This window comes from Mizuhopecten yessoensis, unplaced genomic scaffold (genome assembly GCF_002113885.1).
Source record: "Mizuhopecten yessoensis strain PY_sf001 unplaced genomic scaffold, ASM211388v2 scaffold4535, whole genome shotgun sequence".
NCBI classification, from domain to species: domain Eukaryota; kingdom Metazoa; phylum Mollusca; class Bivalvia; order Pectinida; family Pectinidae; genus Mizuhopecten; species Mizuhopecten yessoensis.
In genome coordinates this window covers 429,995-453,106 of record NW_018405595.1, presented here as the reverse complement: position 1 = coordinate 453,106, position 23,112 = coordinate 429,995, and the positions used below count along the sequence as shown (strand labels likewise).

The 23,112-nt window shown below is 37.0% G+C and overlaps 1 protein-coding gene across 6 annotated transcripts in view; it reads left to right on the top strand.

Moving 5' to 3' along the window:
• Positions 1 to 23,112, top strand: part of LOC110449220 (Kv channel-interacting protein 4-like) — a 500,831-nt gene that overhangs the window by 78,703 nt on the left and 399,016 nt on the right. For 4 of the 6 annotated variants that reach the window (XM_021495925.1, XM_021495928.1, XM_021495926.1 and 1 more), the window contains one exon: positions 20,249 to 20,368. The exons of 1 other annotated variant lie outside the window; for it this stretch is intronic. In XM_021495925.1, the coding sequence (XP_021351600.1) occupies positions 20,249 to 20,368 (120 nt within the window). Of the gene's footprint in view, positions 1 to 19,973; positions 20,124 to 20,248; positions 20,369 to 23,112 lie in introns of those variants that run through there. One more of the 6 variants, XM_021495933.1, reaches the window with a different exon arrangement.

Here is a 23,112-nt window from a genome sequence, read left to right as displayed (position 1 = left end):
TGCCAATACATGCAATAGTCTAGCGTCGATTTTCTCAAACCATCATACAAACATGTATGCTTGTTCAACTGTAAATTGCAGATTTGCAATTGTCAAAGCATACAGTCGTCCAATGAATACTCAAGTTATCATTTTACACTAGAATGGTACTCCCGCTCAAAGATTCCTGTCCCTCTGCACTTAGTTTTTTCGTATAGAGAATAACCTCCCTTTACTGTCGTTTTGGATACGCTTCTGGTGCCAGAAAAGAGCAACAGTGTAAAGACCTAAAGTTCAGGGTTCGAATCCCGGCCTGACCTCTAGTATTTTTACACTCAGAACACTGTTGTTTATTACGTTTTATTTATTTCATCTTTATTGGCGTTTCATAAACAGACCCAGAAGGTATAGTTTTCTTTTCAGAAATGTTTTATCAAAGCTAGTCATGCAAAAAACAACAACACTTTTTTTAAAGTTACAGTTTTGGGCAGTTGTAGGGGGATCCAAAAAAAAGGTTATAATTTTTAATAACGTTTATTTTCCAAAATATGAATTTTCGATTGAAAAGGATTTTGTCATATGTATTGATTTGTTTAACAATAGGAATCATCAAGACAAGTTATAATTCTATACCAGTGATTGTATACCAAGTTGTATATCAATGGGAAAATGTATATCTACAATGAATGGCACGATTGTAGAATACTGGTTGGCTGTACACGTTAATTGTGCCTCAAGTTACATTATCGATACGTATACCTCTTCAATAGTCCAAGTAGGTGAAACATCGTTCAAAATTGTAGGTTTAGAATAGCTTAGCGTGACGTATACGTTTCAGTAGGCCTTAGTTTCTAGTCAATGTATCGACATTAACATTGATTCCCGAGAGCAACATAATCAAAGATGTATATATTCTGTTTATGACCGAAAGATTTTTTCTTCACCTGTTAGTTTCCTAAGCAGGACTGAATTGTTTTTATTGAACTAGTGTTTGTTTCCTAATTGTACATTTGTTTGATCCTTCATAGAGTATTTCCCATTTAAAACGCGTGTCTTACATTTTCTTGTGCATTTTCGGCTCGATATGTTAGTTTAAAGTGTGTGAATAAAGGTTTGCTTATGCCTAACGAGCTTGATATTGATCCTTTAAGAACCGTCGCGTGGAGATTAGCTCGCGTCAACAGTTTCCCTGCTGTTACTCCCTTTATTTCCACTTCGCATTTAGATATCTTTTAACCGATCCCAGTATTTTATGACAAAACATTCGGAAATCTTTTCAACCGATCCCAGTATATTGTGACAAAACATTCGGAAATCTTCAGTCATGGCTTTGTAAGCTAAAACTCCTCTACTTTTGCTCGAATTCTTATAACTCAACTCACGTTCATCTTTCGGAAGTTACTGTAAGTTAATCAAATATCGAAAGATAAATACTGTGAGTTTGAATCTATAGACGGTTAATTGTTTCATTTTTGACGATGGATTATTTTCGTTATCGTGCTTCAAGCAATGTGTAAGTGAGGACGTTAAATTTGAGGCAACGACAAACATGTAAAAAACATACATAGTACTTTGTTCAATATGTCTGGATACATACGCATGATGAATTTAAATCCGTGATCCACGCAACAAGCAAGTTCAAACTTAATTCAACATCTCTTACATATTCCAAGAAATCCACGTGATTTACAAAGGAAGCAAGGGGATATCTAGTTTTCCAGATAAGATTACTGATGTCCGGAACAAGTCATGCTCGTGTTGAATTTTTTATTGCTCCCGCCTTACATAGAGGGAACTAGGTTCCGTTAATGTGATAAATGGCCTTATAAATATTAAATGATGCAAAAATAGCTCCACAGCCAGAAAACCAATCTAACAATACATCATGTTCTAACGGAAAAAAGAAATATATATAGAGAGAGCAATCCAAAAGATTGTTAACCAAGTTCCATTCACTTGTTTTGGCTCCGAACGTCTTTGAAAACAAAACACTGATACATTGTACATGTAACCATACATCATGCATTAGTTTATTTTTCTATCATGCTGTTCATGTTATAATCGAACGATTGTTCTGTTGACGCATCTCTAGTTTCTAACATCTGAAAATTAAAAAGAGAATTTCGTAGCGTGACAAATTTGGTCTATTAATGCCGCCTAAGCATGACCTCTGCTTGAAAACACGAGAACATTGTAAACGCTTTCACGTTGGTACGTACAGGTAATGATAAGTAATAATAATAATTCGAGGTTCTTATATACCGCTTTATCACAACCTAGTTCGTAGGTCGTCTCAAAGCGGTTCATAACAAAATATTATCCGTGGTTATAGGGCCTTTGCAACCAGCCAATATCTTTCTCAAGTGCCTGGGGACCATACAGCCGGTGCTGCCTTTTCGGCGCTCACAGCTAGCATTCTACAATTCTAGCACTGCCCAACCACGTACTTATTTACAGCTGAGTAGACTGGGACAAGCGAAGTAAAATAGTTTGCCCAAAGATACAACAGAGTGCCGTGCCGTGACTCGAACCCGCAACCCTTCGGTCACGAGCCCGGCATCCTACTACTAGACTACCGTGCCTCCAAACGTACTCGGTACCTGTATGAAAAACCCCAGCGAAATCCCCATTTAAGACATTACAGACAGGTCGTGTTTAACTGTGATGAAATTTCAAATGTAGGGAAATGACCAGCCGTTCTATTTACGTACAATTGTAAGCTCAAAAATCTCCGAGGGCGTAGATACGTCTGGTCCGTATGAGTGACCCTACCTTCGGTAATTCAAGCATGTCCATAGTGACATACCCGGAAGTATCCGTTGCTAGTGCTTACTGATGGTCTGCCTCGAAGACATAAAAAACGAGTCTTATGCTAGAAAAATACTAAATGCTACATTTTCGTACAGACAATTTCATTATAGGATCCTAACCTTTCGAACATAATCATACGGCGGTGTGCTTCAGGCTCGGTTGTAGAGGCCGTATGGATTGTTGCCTAGACAATGCCGAATCGTTTCTTTGATAAACGAGTCGTTCGCTTGTATCTTACCACATTCCTACAACATCCATTGATAGGTTTGGAAGCCAATTTTGGCTACAAACTACTATTATCCATAGTTTTCAATAATAATTGAATTTTCTCCACACCACTTTGGCATCTCGCAATGAGTCGGGTGAAGCTAGACCGATATATTTGAAAGATTTCTTTTCATTTTCACATCAACTTTCCTAAACTCAAATGTCAACTCAAGCCACGTCTACTCTCCATCTGTAATTACGGAAAGACATAACCGCCGTAATGTCAATACATAGGTCATACGGTGATGGATACCATGTCCGTTATTTCCAGAAAAGCGATAGTACCTCCTTAGTTCTTTTATGATCAATGAAAATTCTCCCCATCTACGAGACTTTCCGCTATCCAGGGGACTATGGTGTAGTTTTGAGACTTGCCTCTTCACCCGGAACATCTCGCTTTTTTCATGGAACACTTCCTATCAAAGTGACCTTCCTACATCTTTCGGTTATCTTTGTATCCTTGGAAAGTCCTCCTGTCATAGAGGCATCTCTATCATAACGACCTCTCCCGGTGCAATTAATGTTGCTTTTCCCATCTAACCTCGCCCTATCGTTAAAACGTGGGGGGTTCATGTGGGGAAACATTGAGGAAAATTGTGATAATACTGGATTCGCCACTGAATATCCACAGAACCTCTCATTATTCATGGAACCACCCTCTCTCTGTTTATGAAACCTTTCTTTGCGCACTGCCTATACAAGGGGTAACGTACCTAACTGAGAGAAGTCCATTCGTTGAACTGAAATTCAACTTCTAAAATATTCGGCAACATTATAAGTATTAGCATCACGTTATATTTCATTTTGTTCCAAAATTATCTAAAGTAGTTGGCATGGTGTTATTTTAATATATATGTAACTGCCATGTTACTTCTACTTCACGAACAAATGTATTGTATAGTACTATTTTATTGAGAATTATAACGCAGAGAACTCCCTTATACCGGTAACTGCTGATTCTGATATTCATGTTTATCAAATGGTATTAGATTACTCCGGCGATCATGTGATCAACTGGTATATAGTGACCCCCTACGTCCCACAGTCAACATAAATGTACAACAAGCACAGTTATTTCAACTCGATTTTCAATATGCATGCGGTTCAACGATAAATACGTCCCTTATATAAGGTTAGACTGGGTTTGATGATAAACTGAGTTGTACTGACTCAATATTAAAACGACATTACTGGGCAATGGTTACGAGAAACTATATTGAACTTGTGATAACGATATACTAAGTCGTTATAACGGAATAACGACTTTGTTAACAGGAACACAGGTAATGACAGAATAGTTCTCATTATTCTGCTAATTAAGCCCCTCATAGCATCTGTAATACTACATGTAACATCATTAAAAGACACAACACATATTCTGTATAGCATTGTACACGAATGGGCACGCCAGTAACTGGATGGTATTCGTTTGTTGTACTCACACGTTTTATTCCTTGTAATGAATTTCTGTGGAACTACTGAGAGCATCACAGAAATTTTTCAAATATAATAAAAAATGCCAACCAAAAGAGTGACGTTTATACAACATTCAATATACTTTATAAATGACTTTTCGCCTTACGGAACCATACATGATACACATGAAAAACACTCTAAATGATAGTGAATTGAATATATGTGACGTTGGAGATGTTATCAAGATAAAAATAAAAATAGGATATACCGAACTGATGTGAAAGTAAAATCGTAATTTGAACTCAAAATCGAAAATGGGACAAAACGCGAATGATATGAGCAAAGGAAATAGGCCATTGGATAATAATACAATGTGGTTCGCAATGTAAGCGCCTCCTGTTTCATTGACGTCATCCTCAAAGTTTGAACAACTGTAGAGACAAACATAATACTAAAATAATAGGAATGCACAACTCATTTACGATGTGTGCACGATGCATGCAGGACACACATTGTAATATGCGATGGGCGAAAGTAACGAGCGATGTGCAAAAGGCATCATGGATTACATAAATGCGTTGGAATGTCTTAAGAAAAAATAATTTGCGATCTGTATTTAAGTATCTATATTTCCCTACTTACGTGTATAACAAAGGTCCCGTACACGCATACAGGTAAACACGACCGACTTAATACTCATCTGTTTTTGCTGTTTTGTGTGTTAACCCGTTTGTGTGCTGTCTGCCACTGTATTTATATGTATTATGTACATACTGATGAGCTGTAAAGCTCAAAGTCAATAAATGAATTTGAATTTGAATAACAACTGAACTGGTATTCTTATTAAACTGTGTACATAAAATCGGTCAAACACATCATCCGCACTCCGGTAGTTTACTCAATGTAGGTAATGCACAAGTTCATGTATGAACGGGTTTTACGGTTAAGTACACAACGTAATGGACAAGTGAATTAACAAATGCAGAGAGGTTTTACGGGGTTATGCGGGGAATTAATTGCATGAAATGTTGGGTGTCGGGTAAGTTTGGGGATCGTCGACCCTGCTGCTGTGTAATCATGTCTTTATTTTCTTGAAGTTACATGGACGAACGGTAGACAGGAAACATTCTACATGCACACGTGGTTGATATTAGACAACAGTCAGCATGTTTCGAATGAATACTTCTTAGTTATCTGGTCTATTTATAGTTCAAAGCCTAAAGCCATGGATCCAGACATTTGGCGAAGTTTAGCTTGCAATCTAACTATGCATTCCTGGTAGCATATTGTGATGCTTGATTGTAGTTTTGATACAATTGTTCCTTAATTATCTTAAAACGTAACCTTTTGTTAATTGGTACTCTAGTATACGTAGTTATCTAAAATGTAAGTTTTCAGGTCTAAATTTAGTAACATGCCTATATCACAACATGTGTTACAACATATGTTGCCTGCTAGATGGGACCGATGCTCCGTCATTGGAATACATCTACAAGCTGTACATGTGATATACAATACTTTGGGATATAATCATTGATGTTTTGCAATTAATTTGTATTGATTGATGGACTGTGCAATGCAGTAGAAGTGGGGTGATACTATATTATATAGATCTACTATGTGTTAAGTTGATCAAGCTTGTAATCTTTGCTTCGTAAACTGAGAGGGCGAGCTGATTAGCTTGGTCGGGATAAAGTAATTAATTTCAATAATTGCCGGTGATATCAGTCTCGACAATACACAGGTAAAGGTAATCAGCATTATCAGCTTATATGTAGTTCCTGTTTTGAAAATAACGCTAGATATTTTCGTAAGTGTGTTGCTCAGACACATCATCAGAGGAGGTACAAGAGGACACTGATTGCTATACAATTGACTTTTTATTGGAGGCAAGTATGCCGTTAATGCTAGTATGTAAACAGTCGCATCTGCACCACGATATGAGATCATTGTGAAGCAGCGAAAAAATACCCCCTCCCCCCTCCCCCGCACATGGCCTCTAAGAAAAATATGAACTGTTTTTGTCGTGTAAGGTACTTTATTTACTCTTATGACAGTGCAAACAATACATCCTTGGTGAAACACAATAAATGCTGGGCTTCAAACAGCAATGTTCTAGTTAAATGTCAACGTTATTTAGTGACAGTGAATCATACTATCAATGTTTCCATTACCGATCACCTTTCTATCCTAAACTGTTAGCAGTGTTAACCTCACCTCTATATCGGCCATCCGCCAAAATGTCAACAATTTAATACTTCTAGTATTTAAGCCACCTTGTAAACAAAGTCTTCAAACCGTACTTTTGCTTTGTAAGAACGTTCTACAATGATGAGCAATGCAACCTATGTCGGCGATTCATATCAATATATTAAAGGAAGTGCTAGGACCTGGATTAGAGTACCAATTATATAACAGAAATCTCTTGTTAACGGGGCCTGCCAAGACAGAATTGAAACCTGATAACTGGATTTAGCAGTTTTAAGCACTCCAGTAATATGCCCAGAGATATACGTGGCCCTTGACCTCTTGTTAAGATATAGAATAGCTAAACCTTAGCCCGCATTTGTCGTGATGTGACGCCAGGTCACAGTAAAGGCGACCGAATATCTTCTAGAATTCAAAGCATGAACATAACTTGCGCCAGAACAATCGTGTTTTGATAACTATCAATCGCAGACAAACGACCGTTTCATTTTATAGTCTTTACTATTGATAACTTAAACTTACAATGCACAATATTGCACATATGTGCTAACATGTCAACAGGAGGGGATTAACGATTGTTTAAGCACATCATTGTGCGCACCATTTACGCACGGTGTTGTCACTGCCTTAAGCGGTAACGTAACCATAATAGGCACTACAAAATAACATCGACAAAACTGTAAACTACATGTATTTCATGATAAGATCTTGACATCGACTTTAAAACCGTACTTGGCCTTTGTTAACATGCATCACTCGAAACTTTCTGTTGTAAGTTTGTGCGTCATCAGTCGACATCTAGTATGTATAGTGTGATTTTCGAAGCCCTTGTTCATGTGCGGCAAATAAACTCCAGTAACTTAGTTGGTGATGAGGGCTGTTGCTATGAAGGAAAGGAATATTCCCCCCAGAAAGTCAAAATCGCGATCATACAAACAGTCCTTGTTGGTCATGTTGTTTTAAAATTCGAAGTAATTGTCAGATGTAGAAAAGTGTGTTGTTCCCTTGATTGTAACTTTTGTAGCAGGGTTCCGCTAGAAGGTCAACTGTCTTCAAGAACTCAACCAATCTAACAATAATAATAATAATTCGAGGTTCTTATATACCGCTTTATCAGAACCTAGTTCGTAGGTCGTATCAAATGGGTCACAGATTATTATCCGTGGTTAAAGGCCTTTGCAACCAGACAATATATTTCTCAACTCCCTTGGGAGCATACAGCCGGTGCTGCCATTTCGGCGCTCACAGCTAGCATTCTGCAATTCTAGCACTGCCAAACGACGTACTCATTTACAAGAGTAGACTGGAAAAAGCGGAGTAAAGTATCTTGCTCAAAGATACAACACAGTGCCGTGCCGTGACTCGAACCCGCAACCCGTCGGTCACGAGCCCGGCGTCCTATCACTAGATTACCGTGCCTTCTAACGAATCCATAGGTTTATATCGCCATTTGCCTTTTTCCGGTTTTCAAAATACATGTAAAAGAATGGAGGCGATCATTGAGCGGGAATTTGTTTTTCTGATAGAGAAATATTTTTTTAGGAAAGACTGTTCAATATTTTTCAAAATATTTTTCCTCGTATATTTAAATCTATATTTAGCGGATGCATTTTCTCAATGCCACTGTATTCCTGATTAAGTGGGACCAGGAATGTAAGTAACGGTTTTTGATAATTGTTAGGAAGCGTTGTTGATAAGGACTCTTGTAAAGTTTCGAAACCGAAAACAGATTTGTGTTGGCCTGATAGATTTAACCCACTCTTAACGTGAATCCAATTCAGTATTCTCTTTTTGTTATGCCTATTGCCTGGTGTAGTCTTCTACAAAATCTATCAGAATCTGTAGTACATTCTGATTCACAGATACTTATAACCCCTTAACGAACACTCTCCTAGCTTAACATGATAGATGATATTTAGACTGATAGATACAGCGTAGCAGCTAGAGTACGGGGTTGTAAACAACAGCATATTGAAGATGGAGTTATTCTAAGGTCATCTTAATTCTGTTTGTTGTAACGTTTGCTTGTAAGAGAAAAGCTTGGAAGCAGTCAAGGAATACTTTTTATATGCAGTATGGTGGTATATTTAAGGATTGACCTTCATGCTGACGGCGTATACGGTACATTGTAATATGAACGCAGTTGGCAACGGACTTTTTCTATGGTGTGCGCAGGCGCTCCATAAAGAATATGTTCGTTGCCAACTGCGTTCATGCTACCGTATACGCCGTCAAAATGAAGGGCAATCCTTATATTAACATCATTAATAATCTACAAATGCTATACAACGAAGATAACAGCCGAAGCGGGTTGCTGCGATGGGAACTTTGGTAGCCGTGGTTGCTAGGATAATATGGTTCCAGTGAATCTACATCGATATATGGGTAAATTTATAAAATACGCAATAAATAACACTTCTTTTCTTCTCTTTATCGCTTTCAAATCTTTAATTAAGTAATATAAGTAGCACTTTGAACGGTCGTTATGTACACGTATTGACACACTTTTCTGGTAGTGACGCGGTCGAACGTCGCAAACAGAAGCCGCATTTTTTCACTGTAACGTCAAAAAATTTTGAATGTGCATCCAAGGAATAAGAAGTTGGTCAGCATCCTTTTATTGTATAATCAGAAATAATGGATCCCGAATATGTCTCATGCTTCTAGATGTTGAAGGAACCGAACAATGGCTGTCATTAATCAGTTATCAGTCTGAAGCGAGAAGGGCGCAAAATTTGAAACCGGTATCAATTTTGTTGTAAATATTGTACATTTTATGTCGACCACATGTGAGACGAGCCATTGACTCAATGTGTTATCGAATTTAAATAAAGTCTATTATTATTATTATTATTATTATTATTATTATTATTATTATTTACTAAGCTTAAGAAGGGTTGGGTGTAAATATTATCTTCTACGGACATAAGGTTCAGTATACTACTTTTATAAACGGTATCTAACCCCGTTGTTGGCTTGTTCGACTTGCATATGCATATATGCCGCACTATTAGTGCGAACAAGAATAAATGGTCGAATATGTTTCCCATCGACAATAATCGCAAGTAAGTTCCCAAAAGACAACAGGAAAATCTTTAGTTGAACCCTCATTTGATGCTCGTTTGTTTGAACAAAGTGGACAACAAATCGTATCTCTCCAGTTTTCCGTTACCTCTTCAGACGTACGTTTGTATTTAAATCGACTTTTGTTATGTCAATGTTTAGGACCAGGCTCACATTTATCACTTGATGACTGCATCCTAGACGTTAAAAAAATAGATGTTGTTATTGCATCCGTATGGGGTAGCAGTGCCAATAATTTTGTTATGTAATGTTCCCTTGGTGCCTACGGCAAATGGTATTAATTGTAGGGTTATTTTTTAAGGAGAAACATTTTCGCAACAGTAGACAGTATTGAGTGGTAAGGGAGGTTGCAATGCTGATCTAAATTATTATTCTCTATACTGTTCATTGCTGAACGATGAAAATTCATTCGTTTTTGCGATAATCGTTTATTTTCATCAATATTTATTAGAAGGAAAACACCAGTCAGAAAATCTTGAAAATCTTGTTGCAGAAAACATTTTGTTTTGCTAAAGCTTATCAAAGATGTTTCTAATAGTATTAGCGTATCATTTACCCTCTTAAACAGATGTTTGTACCATGTAACAATTAGGCAATTTTCCGTTCGGTGAATTGGATAAACAATGTTTTTGAATACAGTACACTCTTCTGGGGAAGTGAACATATAAATAACGAAGACAATACAGAACTATGTTTATCTGTCCAAAAAGTTTAATATTAAAAGCGTACGTTTAGGTGCAATTACGCCCATTTGGTGTGTATATTTACTACTTAAGTATTTCGTTGTCTAATTGATTTGTATCTTTCTAAATCACTCAGTGATGTTGACATGTTATGTGCTTGGGATTGTATATTGGAAGAATAAATAGAAGCTTTCATTAACTTCTTTGGCAACTCCACTATACAAGGTTTAAAGGTCAAACTGAGATAAAAATAAATAAAGATGATACAGAACGGTAACGTTTTGGTTCTTTGATTATGAACATCGGCATTATTGCTATCTTCTAACGAGATGGTAAGGAAGGGTCGGTATATGGCAAGCAGGCTTGCTCGTACGTTGATCATTTAGTTATATCTTTTAACGTGTAGGAATTGCAGCGTGCACCGTGTGTTCGGAAGGGCACCAAATAACAAAGAAATTGATTTTTCAAATATTTTATTTGCCTTTCACGTCATGGTTTTGCTACCTTTATTCGATTGAATTTGACAATTGTAATTGTGTCTTGGTTCTAAATAAAAGGTTCACATGCGAGCCATAGGAATCAATATATATCAAGTCTTGTCCTCAGATGTCTGTGGTGAAATCGTCCTAGGTACAGAGTACGTGAACATTTGTATACATTTGAGAGTTTCAGACCCGAATCTAACTAGAAATCAATACTAGCTTCATTGTCTCATTCTTTTTCAAACCCTCTAAATGAATACGTATACACGATTCCACTGTAGTTTGGTGTACGTTCTACGGCTAATTTAATTACGTAACAACTGTGTTTAGCACGCCGCGTTCAACCCGACAAGACATTGTGTCACAGATTCGAGTAGCGTGCTCCACGAAGCAACGTCACGCTATTATAATAGCAGCAGGTTATAGCTGGCTTGTTACAGTAACAACAGCCGCGTAGCGTTTCGTCGGTCACGTAACACAATGAGTCTGATATGTTTGCGTTATAGAGAACTATACTAGAAGACACATATCTTAAAATATATGTAAATATGCAATGGCATTACACGTATTATACGTGGAATTCATAAATTATGAATAGATTTTGAAAGCAATCTTCAAATTATGTACGAATCAACATGTACAGCAAAGAGAAGCTCACGACACTCTTCTAAACGTTTGAAGCTGATTGAGTATGCTATTATTTTCCTCGAAAAAGGAAAAGTAGTTAATGACCGTTCTCATGATAATCCTTATGCTGATATGCTTGTTTAAATAAGGACTAAAAGCTTGGTCGCAGGAATGCAATGCCAACGATAGTCACTAGTGATGTCAAAATCATGTTTTGGTTATTTTAGGCCGATTTTTATCCCTTATCAAAACAAGTAAACAACAACACAGAGCTCTGTATTTGTCATGGATACTAAAGGCCAACTCTATGTAGTGTCGATTCACAAAATTTCTTGATTTATGATGGGTTGAACAAAATATTTATGCAATGATCATATGGCGTCAGATCTTATTCATATAGAGGAGCAGTATCCAGAAAGGTTTTCCGAGCTTCAGAATTGGCCTCTAGATTCACAACTGACCAGCTATATGATCAATAGGTATACATGAAAATATAGGTAATGTCTTATCAAGAAGACACCACATTTTTCTAGGGATCAATAAAGAGACGCGGTGGCCAATTGTATAAGACGTCTGACAATCTGCTACCACCAGCCCTCCACCACTAGTACTGGGTCGTGGGTTCGAGACCTGCGTGGGGCAGTCGCCAGGTCCTTGCCGTAGGTCGGTGGTTTTTCTGTGGGAACTCCGGTTTCCCTCCACCACCAAAACCTGTCACGTCCTTAAATTACCATAGCTTTTCATTGGACGTAAAACACAAACAAACAATAAAGATAACTCACATTGTGATGGGTGTCTTTCCAGGTACTGAATATGCATAACATTTCTATGTATACAGTGAATACTTGCCAATTCAGTCATTTTCGCTAGTGTAACGAAACTCGACCGTGTAAATAAATCGTGTTGAGAAACGGCTGAATCTCTGGGAACAACATATGAAATCTTTATGAATGTAAATAACAACACATTTATGTTATTGCATATTACAATGTACGAATGTTTTTTTCAAGTGAGTCAGCACCAAGTTATCACGCATATCCCCGTATACCCATATCATATCCTCATATATGTGATTACATGTTTGTATGTTATGGCAAATAGTGAAAGCAGGTTCCAACTGTGAAGATATTTAACAGTTTTTGAATTTAAACTTGATTTATTATGACAATATGAAACTCATGTAAAACATCTGTCAATCACACTTGTTAGTCAGAACAGACATTTAAAATAGGAGGAAACGGATATACTAAAGGGTGATCCCCTTGGGCGAACCACATACCATTTCACTTTCGATTGGGAGAGTCGAGCTCAAGTCTTTTATTGAAAGAAAACAACTGCGTCACCCGAACACCCTTTAATATATTTCTATATTGATTAAGTGTATATATATATATTAACAGAACTGCTTATTAAGAGCGCAAATAGTATTCAAGCATCAATAAAGCAACGATTCAAGTGTTTCTAAAACGATAATAAAGGCGTGGGTATACACGTTCAGAATTAAACATCTTAGATATAAACAATATTAACGCTTGTGGTGGTGTAATTGTGCTCACTGCTGTGAATTAAATTTCTAAATATAACCGAGGATCGTTCCAACCTTTAAAAAGAACACTTTTCCAATTTCTTGAATAAATGCCATGTCTATTTTGGTTCATGTAATTCCCACGTTTTAACATGTAAGTGGTAGTCTTGCCGTGTTGGAATTCACACGAGTGCTGAGTTGTACCCAAATAATTTGTACGAGCTTTCATTTTAGTAAAGTAAATCTGGAAGGTTTTTCTTGGGTCAGTTTTTTGTTTCTACACAGGGAACTTAAGTCGCCTGAGCAATGTAGTAGTGTACACTGTACATACGAAACAGTACAATTGGCGGATGTTCTGTGTGGTGTACATGTATGTAAGCCGTCCTACATGTATGTGAGGAAACTATGTTTGTTCTAAACAAAAGGGAAATATGTAAATACAGATAGAGAAACCTTGCTTGGGAAATATAATATACGAACAACTTACGTATTTGTAGTATGTAATAAAGAGTCATAGTAGGAAGGTTTTTGTTTGAAGCTTTGATGTTGTTTAGTTTTGATGCACGAGAAGGGAGATTTGGTTTGAAGCGCTGATGAATTAAAGTGTTTGTGCATGAGAAAGAGGCTTTTATTTGATTGTTTATTTGTTTGTGTTTTACGTCCTACTAACAGTTATGGTCAGGCTTTTATTAGAAGTTTTGGTTAAGTATAGTATTGGTGCACGACAAGGGAGCTTTTGCGTGAAGCTTTGATGTAGTTTAGCGTTGTTGCATGACAGTGAGCTTTTGCCTGAAGTTTTTATGATGTATAATGATTGTGAATGAGAAGGAGGCTTTTGCTTCATGCGTTGATGAATGAAATGTTGGTGCATGAAAAGGGGCTTTGGTTTGACAATGAGATAGGGTATACTGTTGGTGCATGCTAAGGGATCTGTTGTTCGAAGTTTTTATGATGTATATTGTTGGTAAATGAGAATGAGGCTTTTATTTGAAGATTTGAAAACTTGGTTGAACCTTAATTATAGTAAACGTTTTACAGAGTCTTTGTTTGAGTGTTTATATAACTAATTCTAAAAGAAAAGCTTTTGATTGAGCCCGGTCGCAATTTATTCCGTTTTACATTTTTTAGAGCTCTTGATGGTGTAAACATATTGACGAAGCATGTGTTTGATCCCTCGTTATAGTGAACGCGTTGACGAAGCTTTGCTTTGAGCTCTCATTGTATTTAAGCTTTTCACAAAGTCGTTGTTTAATACTAGGAGTGGTAGCCGTATTGACGGAGCTTTTTATTTACCTCTTCTCACAGTGAACCTGTTACCTGTTTCTAGTGGACCCTCATTGTAGCCTGATGATAAAACCTTGCCTGTAGTAAACATGTATGAACACATTAGTTTGGACCGTATATGTTATGACCCGGTAGAGAAGTTTTCTTGTGAACGTTTGATACTAGAACACCTGGTTAGAAATAGTCTGTTTGAGACCTTCATTAAGTAAACCTTAACGTTAAGCTTTTGTTTGAGCTCTGTGAGTATTAAACTCGCAGCTAAGTCTTATGTTGCTCCTTTGATAACGTGGCGACGAACCTTTGTTTGAACCATTCTTATAATAGATCTGTTAGGTTTCTCCATTAAATAAGGGAATATCACATTATTATAGCGAAACGAGAATCGGTCTAATTTTATGGCTGAAACTCTGTCGAATAACGACTTGCAGCTACAAGTTCATTTTCGGATGCCGCCAGAGTTGATCAGGCTACATGTGCGTGTTCATTGCAGTGGAAACATATTTGTGATAAGTTCCGGAAAGCACACACTTTCGGCAAACGAAAGTATTTGGACTACAACCAAGTAAATGTACGTTATCTTAAGACGAATGGATGTTTCAAAGAAAACGATAGACGTGTAGGTATACTCTCGCGAGCTGATCATAAATCTCAAGTAGCTATCACTACATCAAGCTGCTTAATTAGACGGGACTAATCCATAGAATACAGGGCTTACAGTAGAGACAATGTTATACCTAGCATTTACATTGCATGATACCTGACGATATCTTGACGTGATTTGGTAAAGTACGGGTTTAGAGATTAATTGACGTATCTTTTCAATTCCGCCGTGACTGATACATTGTAGCTTAAGTTTTGAGCGACGGTTAATGATTGAGATGTAAAGATTAATCTATTGATTGGTTGTTTATGAAATGATGCCAGATTCTTTCTCTCTGTCTGCTTTAATAGGAGTACACGGACATCTATCAGTGGAACTGCAAGAAATCATGTGTGATATAAGAACTGTACATTTCACGAGGTTATTTGGTTTATGTACCTAACATATTTGTAATGCTTGATATAAAACACGTATATGGATTTTACATATAAAATCAAATATCAAGTTATTTCCGAAATTGTACAAAAACCTAGTCCTTTTGATGACGTCAAAGAGGTGTATTTTTGCGCATTGCTGCTTAACTTGCGATGTTTTTCCGTCATACTCCGAATGCCATGCTGGTGCCGACAGTGGCTAGAGAAACATCTATCTTGATAATGTAATCCGAAGCTTAATTAGACAAGCTAAGATAAACGAGACTGACGTGTACCAACAAATCGATGACCTTGACCTCCTCGTGCATCTTGCATATCTAATCAAACTCTCATCACTGTTTTCGATTAAGTCAATAAAGGTGTTACACGATTTAAATTGAATTCATGTTTAACGCGTTTTTTCGTGAAGATACCATGCGTAGCAATCTCTTACTAGAATGCTTGGCGATCTCCTCCTTTCATAGCTGTAAACGCCACAAGCCATTGCAAGGTTCTTAAGAGCATCGTTGCACCAACTGTGATCGAGGTATGAAGTGTCATTTGTCACCTTCTTATGCTGAATATAATCATGTCTTTTTTATCGGTTTGCACAAATAGGATTAATTTCATCAAATCTTACTTTAACAAAATCAGCTGTGATAAACGACTCGTAAACTATACAGATACAGACACATATCGTCAACTAAGTAACGACAAAAATGATACTTTAAGGAAAGTATCATAACAATGATGGTTTCTGTTTTTGTCTCATATGTCCCATAGTGTACAGTTTTACAAATTGAGGATGTACAGTGTCTATAAGAGTATTCTTATGCATAACCAATATTTCACTTGCAAAGTTTGAAATGCTACCTATATCAGTGTCAAAAGCTGATAACATTTATTGCCTGTCTATACATGGGCTTATGTCCGTACATTTAATACTGTTTTTTGGCGTTTTAGGCTAAATGTTAATATGCTGCATTCACATTTCAATTCTATATCTATATATATATATGCACGTTTTAAGGCAATGCCAAGGTAACAGGATTATATAGGAACTTCATTTAAATATTGTAACTTTTCGTCACAACACATTTCCAGACTTTCTAAGTAGAAATATTTTAGTTTAATCAATATTATCAGATTAATTTCACTTGTCAGTATAGTCAAGCGGACTACATGTAGTTAGCATGGCCGGTACCCTCTGTTTTTACCGAAACCAAAACCAAGCTGTCTGCACACATATGTAACATTGATAATACTTCTGTTAATTTATTTATAAACAAATGTTTATATCATTAGAAACCTAATGACACGCAGTTCTCTAGTTATTATATTCCTAATTCTTTATCAGACACAGGAGTTTACATTTGGGTAATATAGGCACTTCAGAAACAGAGTTGTTTGATATTTCTTTCATTTGTAATGCCTTTAAAATGTTTTGAGATAAAAATCAAGAGAAATATCACTGTATGTGTGGCAGTCTTTTTCAAAATGATTTCTAATTTAATTAGGTTAAACAATTGTCACCACATTTTTTATCCATAACGACTTGTCCTTACTAATTATTTCAATATTGATGTACTTGAAAGTGCAGGACCATATATCTGATACATATATGATCTGTTATGGAATTGTGTCTATGCTTGGACATTTCATTGAGATGACAATGTAAAGAAGCTAATGAGTAAGCAATTATGTATTAACATCATCGTCACCTGCAAATACGTAAAACCTCACACAATATAATAGGAGGCTTTTTTTCGTTAAGTTATTGATATTCGTTATCTCTCCACACACTCACCATTATATGCAACTGCGTGTAGCTAAACATTTTCAAACAATCACAGATGCAAGTGATTGTTTAGTTTTGGGAGAAATCTGAAGATGTCAGTAATATAAAGCCATGTGAAAGTGTGAGGTAAAATAAACCTGCCCCTACAAAGCCTATTGCACGTTGATTTATATTCGACCGTACACCAACAACTGAGGCACAATTAACCCCTCTCGGGAGCACGAGATGACATAAACCGCCAACAGCTAACATTCACGTACGTACGAACGATTCAGCAGGGTGTATGCATTGCGTGCGTATTCTCTCCACAATCCCGAACGACACACGAAGCTAGCTAGCGTACAAGAAACAGGTTAATTAACGCCAAAAAACCACGTAAATTCTACCTGTAAGGGGCACTTCTGGTATCCAGGGGTCAACAAGCTTAATTTGTATCCAATAGGCAAGAGTCCGAATGCTCAAAATGATCCTATACTGTTTCAAATTTTCAAAATACCCTTTAATTCCATATCACTTTTCGAAAAGAAAATTTCTTGTCCAATAATAGAAAAAGCCATCACTTCTGCCATTAGTGTTAACAGATCCCATGTTAGTTCACAGAAGTCTCATACATGTGTTCAATTCATTATTTCAAAAATATCAAAAATAGTCCTTTTTGTGTGACTAGTGGCCAAACTGACATTTGCTTTAGTGGTCAAAGTTTTAAACGACTGACAACGGAAAAGCGCCCTGTGATCAACGTGTCAGATACTTTGGAAAACAGTTTGTTAAATTACCCTTAATGTTCTGTTTGATCTTCAAAATTGTCGTTCATTCTATATCAAAAGACGTGGTAACAGCCATTTGCCCGCTACCAGAGCGTCACCCTTCGGCTTGAACAAGTTGAGCGACGCTTTTGTATAGCTGATGAAAGTCAACAATTGTGCGCAACTCGTCTTCACGAAATACCATTTCTCCAATTGTGAGAGTTTCATTTACAGTCGTCATTTGTTTCTTGTTTCGTTTAACGATAAACTAAAAATACTGACGCCGTGCTTAATACAGGATATTTATTTCAATCAGACACATACATCACTCTCTCGATACATGTTTCGCTCGTCGACACATGGAATCAACACGTGACGGACTTGCAAACATCATTTCAAATGATATGCGCCGCAACCTGTGAAAGCATTTTGTTCCTTACAGGCGCGTATTTGTTTTTAGCGTGGTCTCATCAATTATTAGTATACATTGTAGGAACGTTTTCTATGTGATGTATGTACAATGTATACCTCCTAAGTGTGTCAGTACTAAATCTACAGTTTATCAAGAATAAATGACCAGATGCGTGTAAACTATTTTTTATTAATGAACAATATATACAAGTATATAGGCCACTGCATTAAGGTATGTCCTTAAATGGTGAGGTGAAGAGAGCACATCGGGAGAAAATATCTAGTGAAAACATTGGGTAGCGTTGCTTCTTTGACATTTTGCAGATAATTTCTTTTCATGAAAATTGCCGCATTTGTATCTTATATTGCCCTCTAAGGCAGAGTAGTATAACAACTTTGGAAAAATGACCTTCACCCAATATAAATGTCATACGCGTAAATGTTACCGTCAAACAATATATAATGTGAATCTTACGTAGCCTGGTCAGCTGTGGGTGACCATGTCTCGGTAGAATTCGGAACATTGATCCCTAGATGCCTTGCCCAGCGCCCTATCGCCTAAATGTCACTTTAGGCCGCCTTTGCCAGACTGCCGACTACCTCTGTCTGTAGGCTAGAGATTGCACGGCTTTTTGTACGAGTTTTCAAACCGAATCGATACAAACCAAGAAAGTGTCACTTCAGCGAGAACATAGTTTTCTCAACAGTACACATACGCCTATAGCTGCGAATGTAACTGTGAAAACTCAATATGCTCATTGGGTTCCAATTCCAAATCAATATAGTGTATTATGATTGATATACTTTATAATGCCGTATTGTCTTGGTCATCGATATATTCAATCGCCATGTGTATGTACAAGTATTAGTCTACGTAAGTCAACACCATACTGTACCTGGGAACCATTCACGTACGTGTGCACGTGTGATGTAGGTGTCTAGAGAACCTCACGTTCACCTGTTTAATCTTTCTAACGTGTTATATTTCAAAACATATCACATTCTTCCTTGTTTTGTTTAAGGAATTCGCTGTCGTTCTTTCTGTATTTTTTTCCATTTGCATTGATTTCCCACCCCTACGCCAAGTCAAACCGTGTTGCTGACATTTTGTTTTAGCTGTGCATTTCAAATTACGAGATATCTGTTTATAATTCATGCTGAATTTGCAGTTTTAATGCACATTCACGTGATTATAGAACAAAACAATAGGATTTCTGCATGAGTAGACCTTTTTTTCACTTGTTGCTTTACCTTGATACTCATCAACTCACCTTCCGATAATTTTGTTATCCTGAAATATCAGTTGTGTAGCTATAGAGCAATCAAAACTCCTGTATAAAAGCTCAATTAGACAAAAAACACAAAACTATTCTTCAATTATCTTAAACAAATCCCATCGATATGTACCGGTAACAAATCACAAATATTGTTTCGTTTAAAACGTTTGTGCATGCCATGCACGTAAGTAATGATTAGAGGCTTAATATGTGCCGTATTTCATAACATACGTAATGGAGGCGCATGCCGGTAACCATAGAGCGATTTGTGTTCGATTTTTAGGTACCCGTCCATTTGGGATGTTTACTATGGAAAGGCAATGGAAGCCGAGGCTGAGAGAAGGAGAGTAGTATTGTTGTCTGTAGCGAGGTCGACAAGGAACGTCGAGTGTTCGCCGTACAGGCTTTACCCCTAGTAGTGTGTGTATAGAGTGTACATATCGTATATACAGCGATGGAAGGATTTATGCAATAGTGACTACTTCCAACATGTCAAAATTTCGAAATACTAGTAAGTGTGGAAGGAGTTAAGCGTTACGGAGATGTAATTTGTGTGTAAAACTTTGTCCTGGATTGGGATTCTGTGATTTCTGCCACAACGTCATTACTCTTGTTCTCACTTGCTTCATTTTACAGTGGGACAGGCGATCAAGAAACTGAAGATAAAGAAATCTGGAAAAGCCCCTGGATCACGACTTCAAAGGTCTCTTAGTGCGAAATCTAGGAAACGCCTGCATTCTTCTGACTCTGGTGGAGGTAGGTTATGTTTTTTGTACTGGTATACGGTTTTATATCTAAAAAGGCTGAACCACCAGAAAGCTTTCAGGTTTTGCATTGCAACTCTTTGTCGTATACACTAAAACAATATGCTCTTAAAACATAAACGCTGTCACACGTGCCTCGTCGGTCCACCTTGACGCTCCATGACGATGCTTTCGAATGGTTACTTCGAAAACCTGTTCTAAGCCGTCCAGTCCTATGATATCACACTATAAAATATCCCGAGATCCAAACAATCTTTTGAAATATTGACACTTGTCATGTGTACTCTTGTCCGGTCTATACATATTTATGGATTTACTAATCCTCCACAATTTACTGAACCAAAGGTTTTGAGTATCCGCTTTCATAAGCGATTTAAAAATAGCTCAATATTACAGTTCGAATATTGAACGGTCGTTACAGCAGACGACAGCATGCACCGTTCCCTATACAATTGAAATTAAAACGTAAAAAATACCTCAATAATATTTAGAAAACAATGCACTATTGTCATTTTCAATTTAGCACGAACACTAAATACTAGACATGTTTTAAATGTGATTATTGGCTTTTAGCTCCATTTTTACGTACCTATAAATAGTTCGGTGCTGTTAGTGAAGCATTATCAGGTATAATGATCTGCTGCGATATCGGATAGTTTGAGCTCTGTTAGCTTGCTGCTGCTCTCAATGCCAGCCAATGTTCAAGCTTTGTCGGAGACAGGATAATTTCTCATTAATACTTCCAATAAAAAGTACAAGCTAATTTTGACGTCAAATAGACCAGGATTTGCAAGTATGTCCGGGGTTGTTCATGGTCCTATCTTAACAGAACTTGGTAGCATGTAGTGGGATCTTTTATATTTATACAAATATATATGCATATATATATACCAGCATTAAGCTCTACAAGCACTATCTCCCCGAACGAGAGTTTTGTGTGTGGGAAAATTAGAGTCACTACTGGTTGTATAGTAGTAGGACAAACAGGACACGTGCATTCACGTGCGGGCGAACAGATAAGCTGTTATTTTCATTCCTCGTGCGATGAGAATGTATATACATGTACACGTGTACAATTAGAACCGGTGCTTCCGGGTACACTTATGTATCACAACAGCTATGCTCTCCCTCAACATGAACACCAATCTGTGTTACTACTAAGTACAGATTCTTCTCCACATTTAATTCATATTGATTCACTTGTTAATGAATATCAATTTATCAGTGCCATCTGTGAGAACGCTACGCTTCTGCACACATACGGCTATATACACAAAAAAATCACTATGCAAATCATACACTCCGAGGCTACTACTAACTAGAGCACGTGGAGCTTGACACAATAATACAAGCCTTAATGGTCGTAGAAACAGTATACATGTATATCATTGACTATAACTCATATCGTCATGGCTGTGTAGTTCGTTTTTCACTGAACATGGTTAATATAATTATACATATATTATACATATATAGGCATGCTGGCAGACCTAATGACGTGATACAATTTCCGCAGGATATTGCCAGTTAGTTTAGAAATTTGAACAGATATACATATATGTAATGTACATGCATACCGCCTTTTCCTCTGCCTCTGTGTAGTGTACTGTCACTCGCCAGGAACAGTTTGATTTAATAACAACCAGATGTCATTCCTATTTATCTATATGTTCACAAATTCTAAGTGTACATGTAGGAGTACATGTTTATGTTTTATTCAGCTTCGGGTAGCTACATACATGTAGCATACACTGCGAAATACATCATTTTGCGATTCATATATTTTCATTTTAATTCGCGAGGAATAACGAAAGTAATTTCGAATATATCTTGAATATCTATTTAGACACTTACAGTGTACAACGGCTATCGAGCATTCATTTTTTAATTCAAATTGTTGCGTATAATTTCTGAGAATAATAAACGGAAAAACTGTTTTTCCATGATGGAACCTTTACGTCATACCATTTTAATTGCTTTTGCGTGTAGGTGTATCATATATAGTGTGACAGCCATGCTTGTTGAATTAGTCTGGAATTTTGCCCTTCTGTGTACCTCTTCGAAGAATTGACGATACCCGCATTCAGCTCTATCACGCCAACATCTGAATGCAGAGGCTGTATACAATTTAATTTAAATGTGCTTATTCTGTTTGCTATGACTATAATGCACATTTTATTTTTAAGAATAGGAATTCACTTTTAGAGATAAATGACGAGTCAAGGACTTCTTACACCATGTCATCAGCGCATCTTGTCTCAATTGTTGATACTCTTAGTCTGAATTACTCGAATGTTTAGGACGCACGCACATATTACATATACAAAGATTCTCTGGGATGTTATAAGCGGATTGGTGACATTGATTTGGGTTTCAAATAGAATGTCCGGTTGTTAAGTATTGCTGTATATACTCCTGTATGGAGTACGCGATACTAAGAGGATAATGTTGTCGTAACTCATCTAACGATTTCATTACCAGACACAGGTAGAGGTCAAGGCCATGTCAAGGTATGTGGATTAATCGACTCGTAATGTCTCTCTCTATTGTCATTATATCAGTAATGCACACAAATTGCACATAAATAGAAATGAGAGGAAATAATCAATACCGTTTTGTCACTTTATGCGTTTTTAGATAAATCCATATTTAAGGAATTCCTAATTTCATTGTAAACAATGGAAGTTAACAAGCCGGTACATGTGCATAAGTGCATACTATTAAGTCTTTGAAATA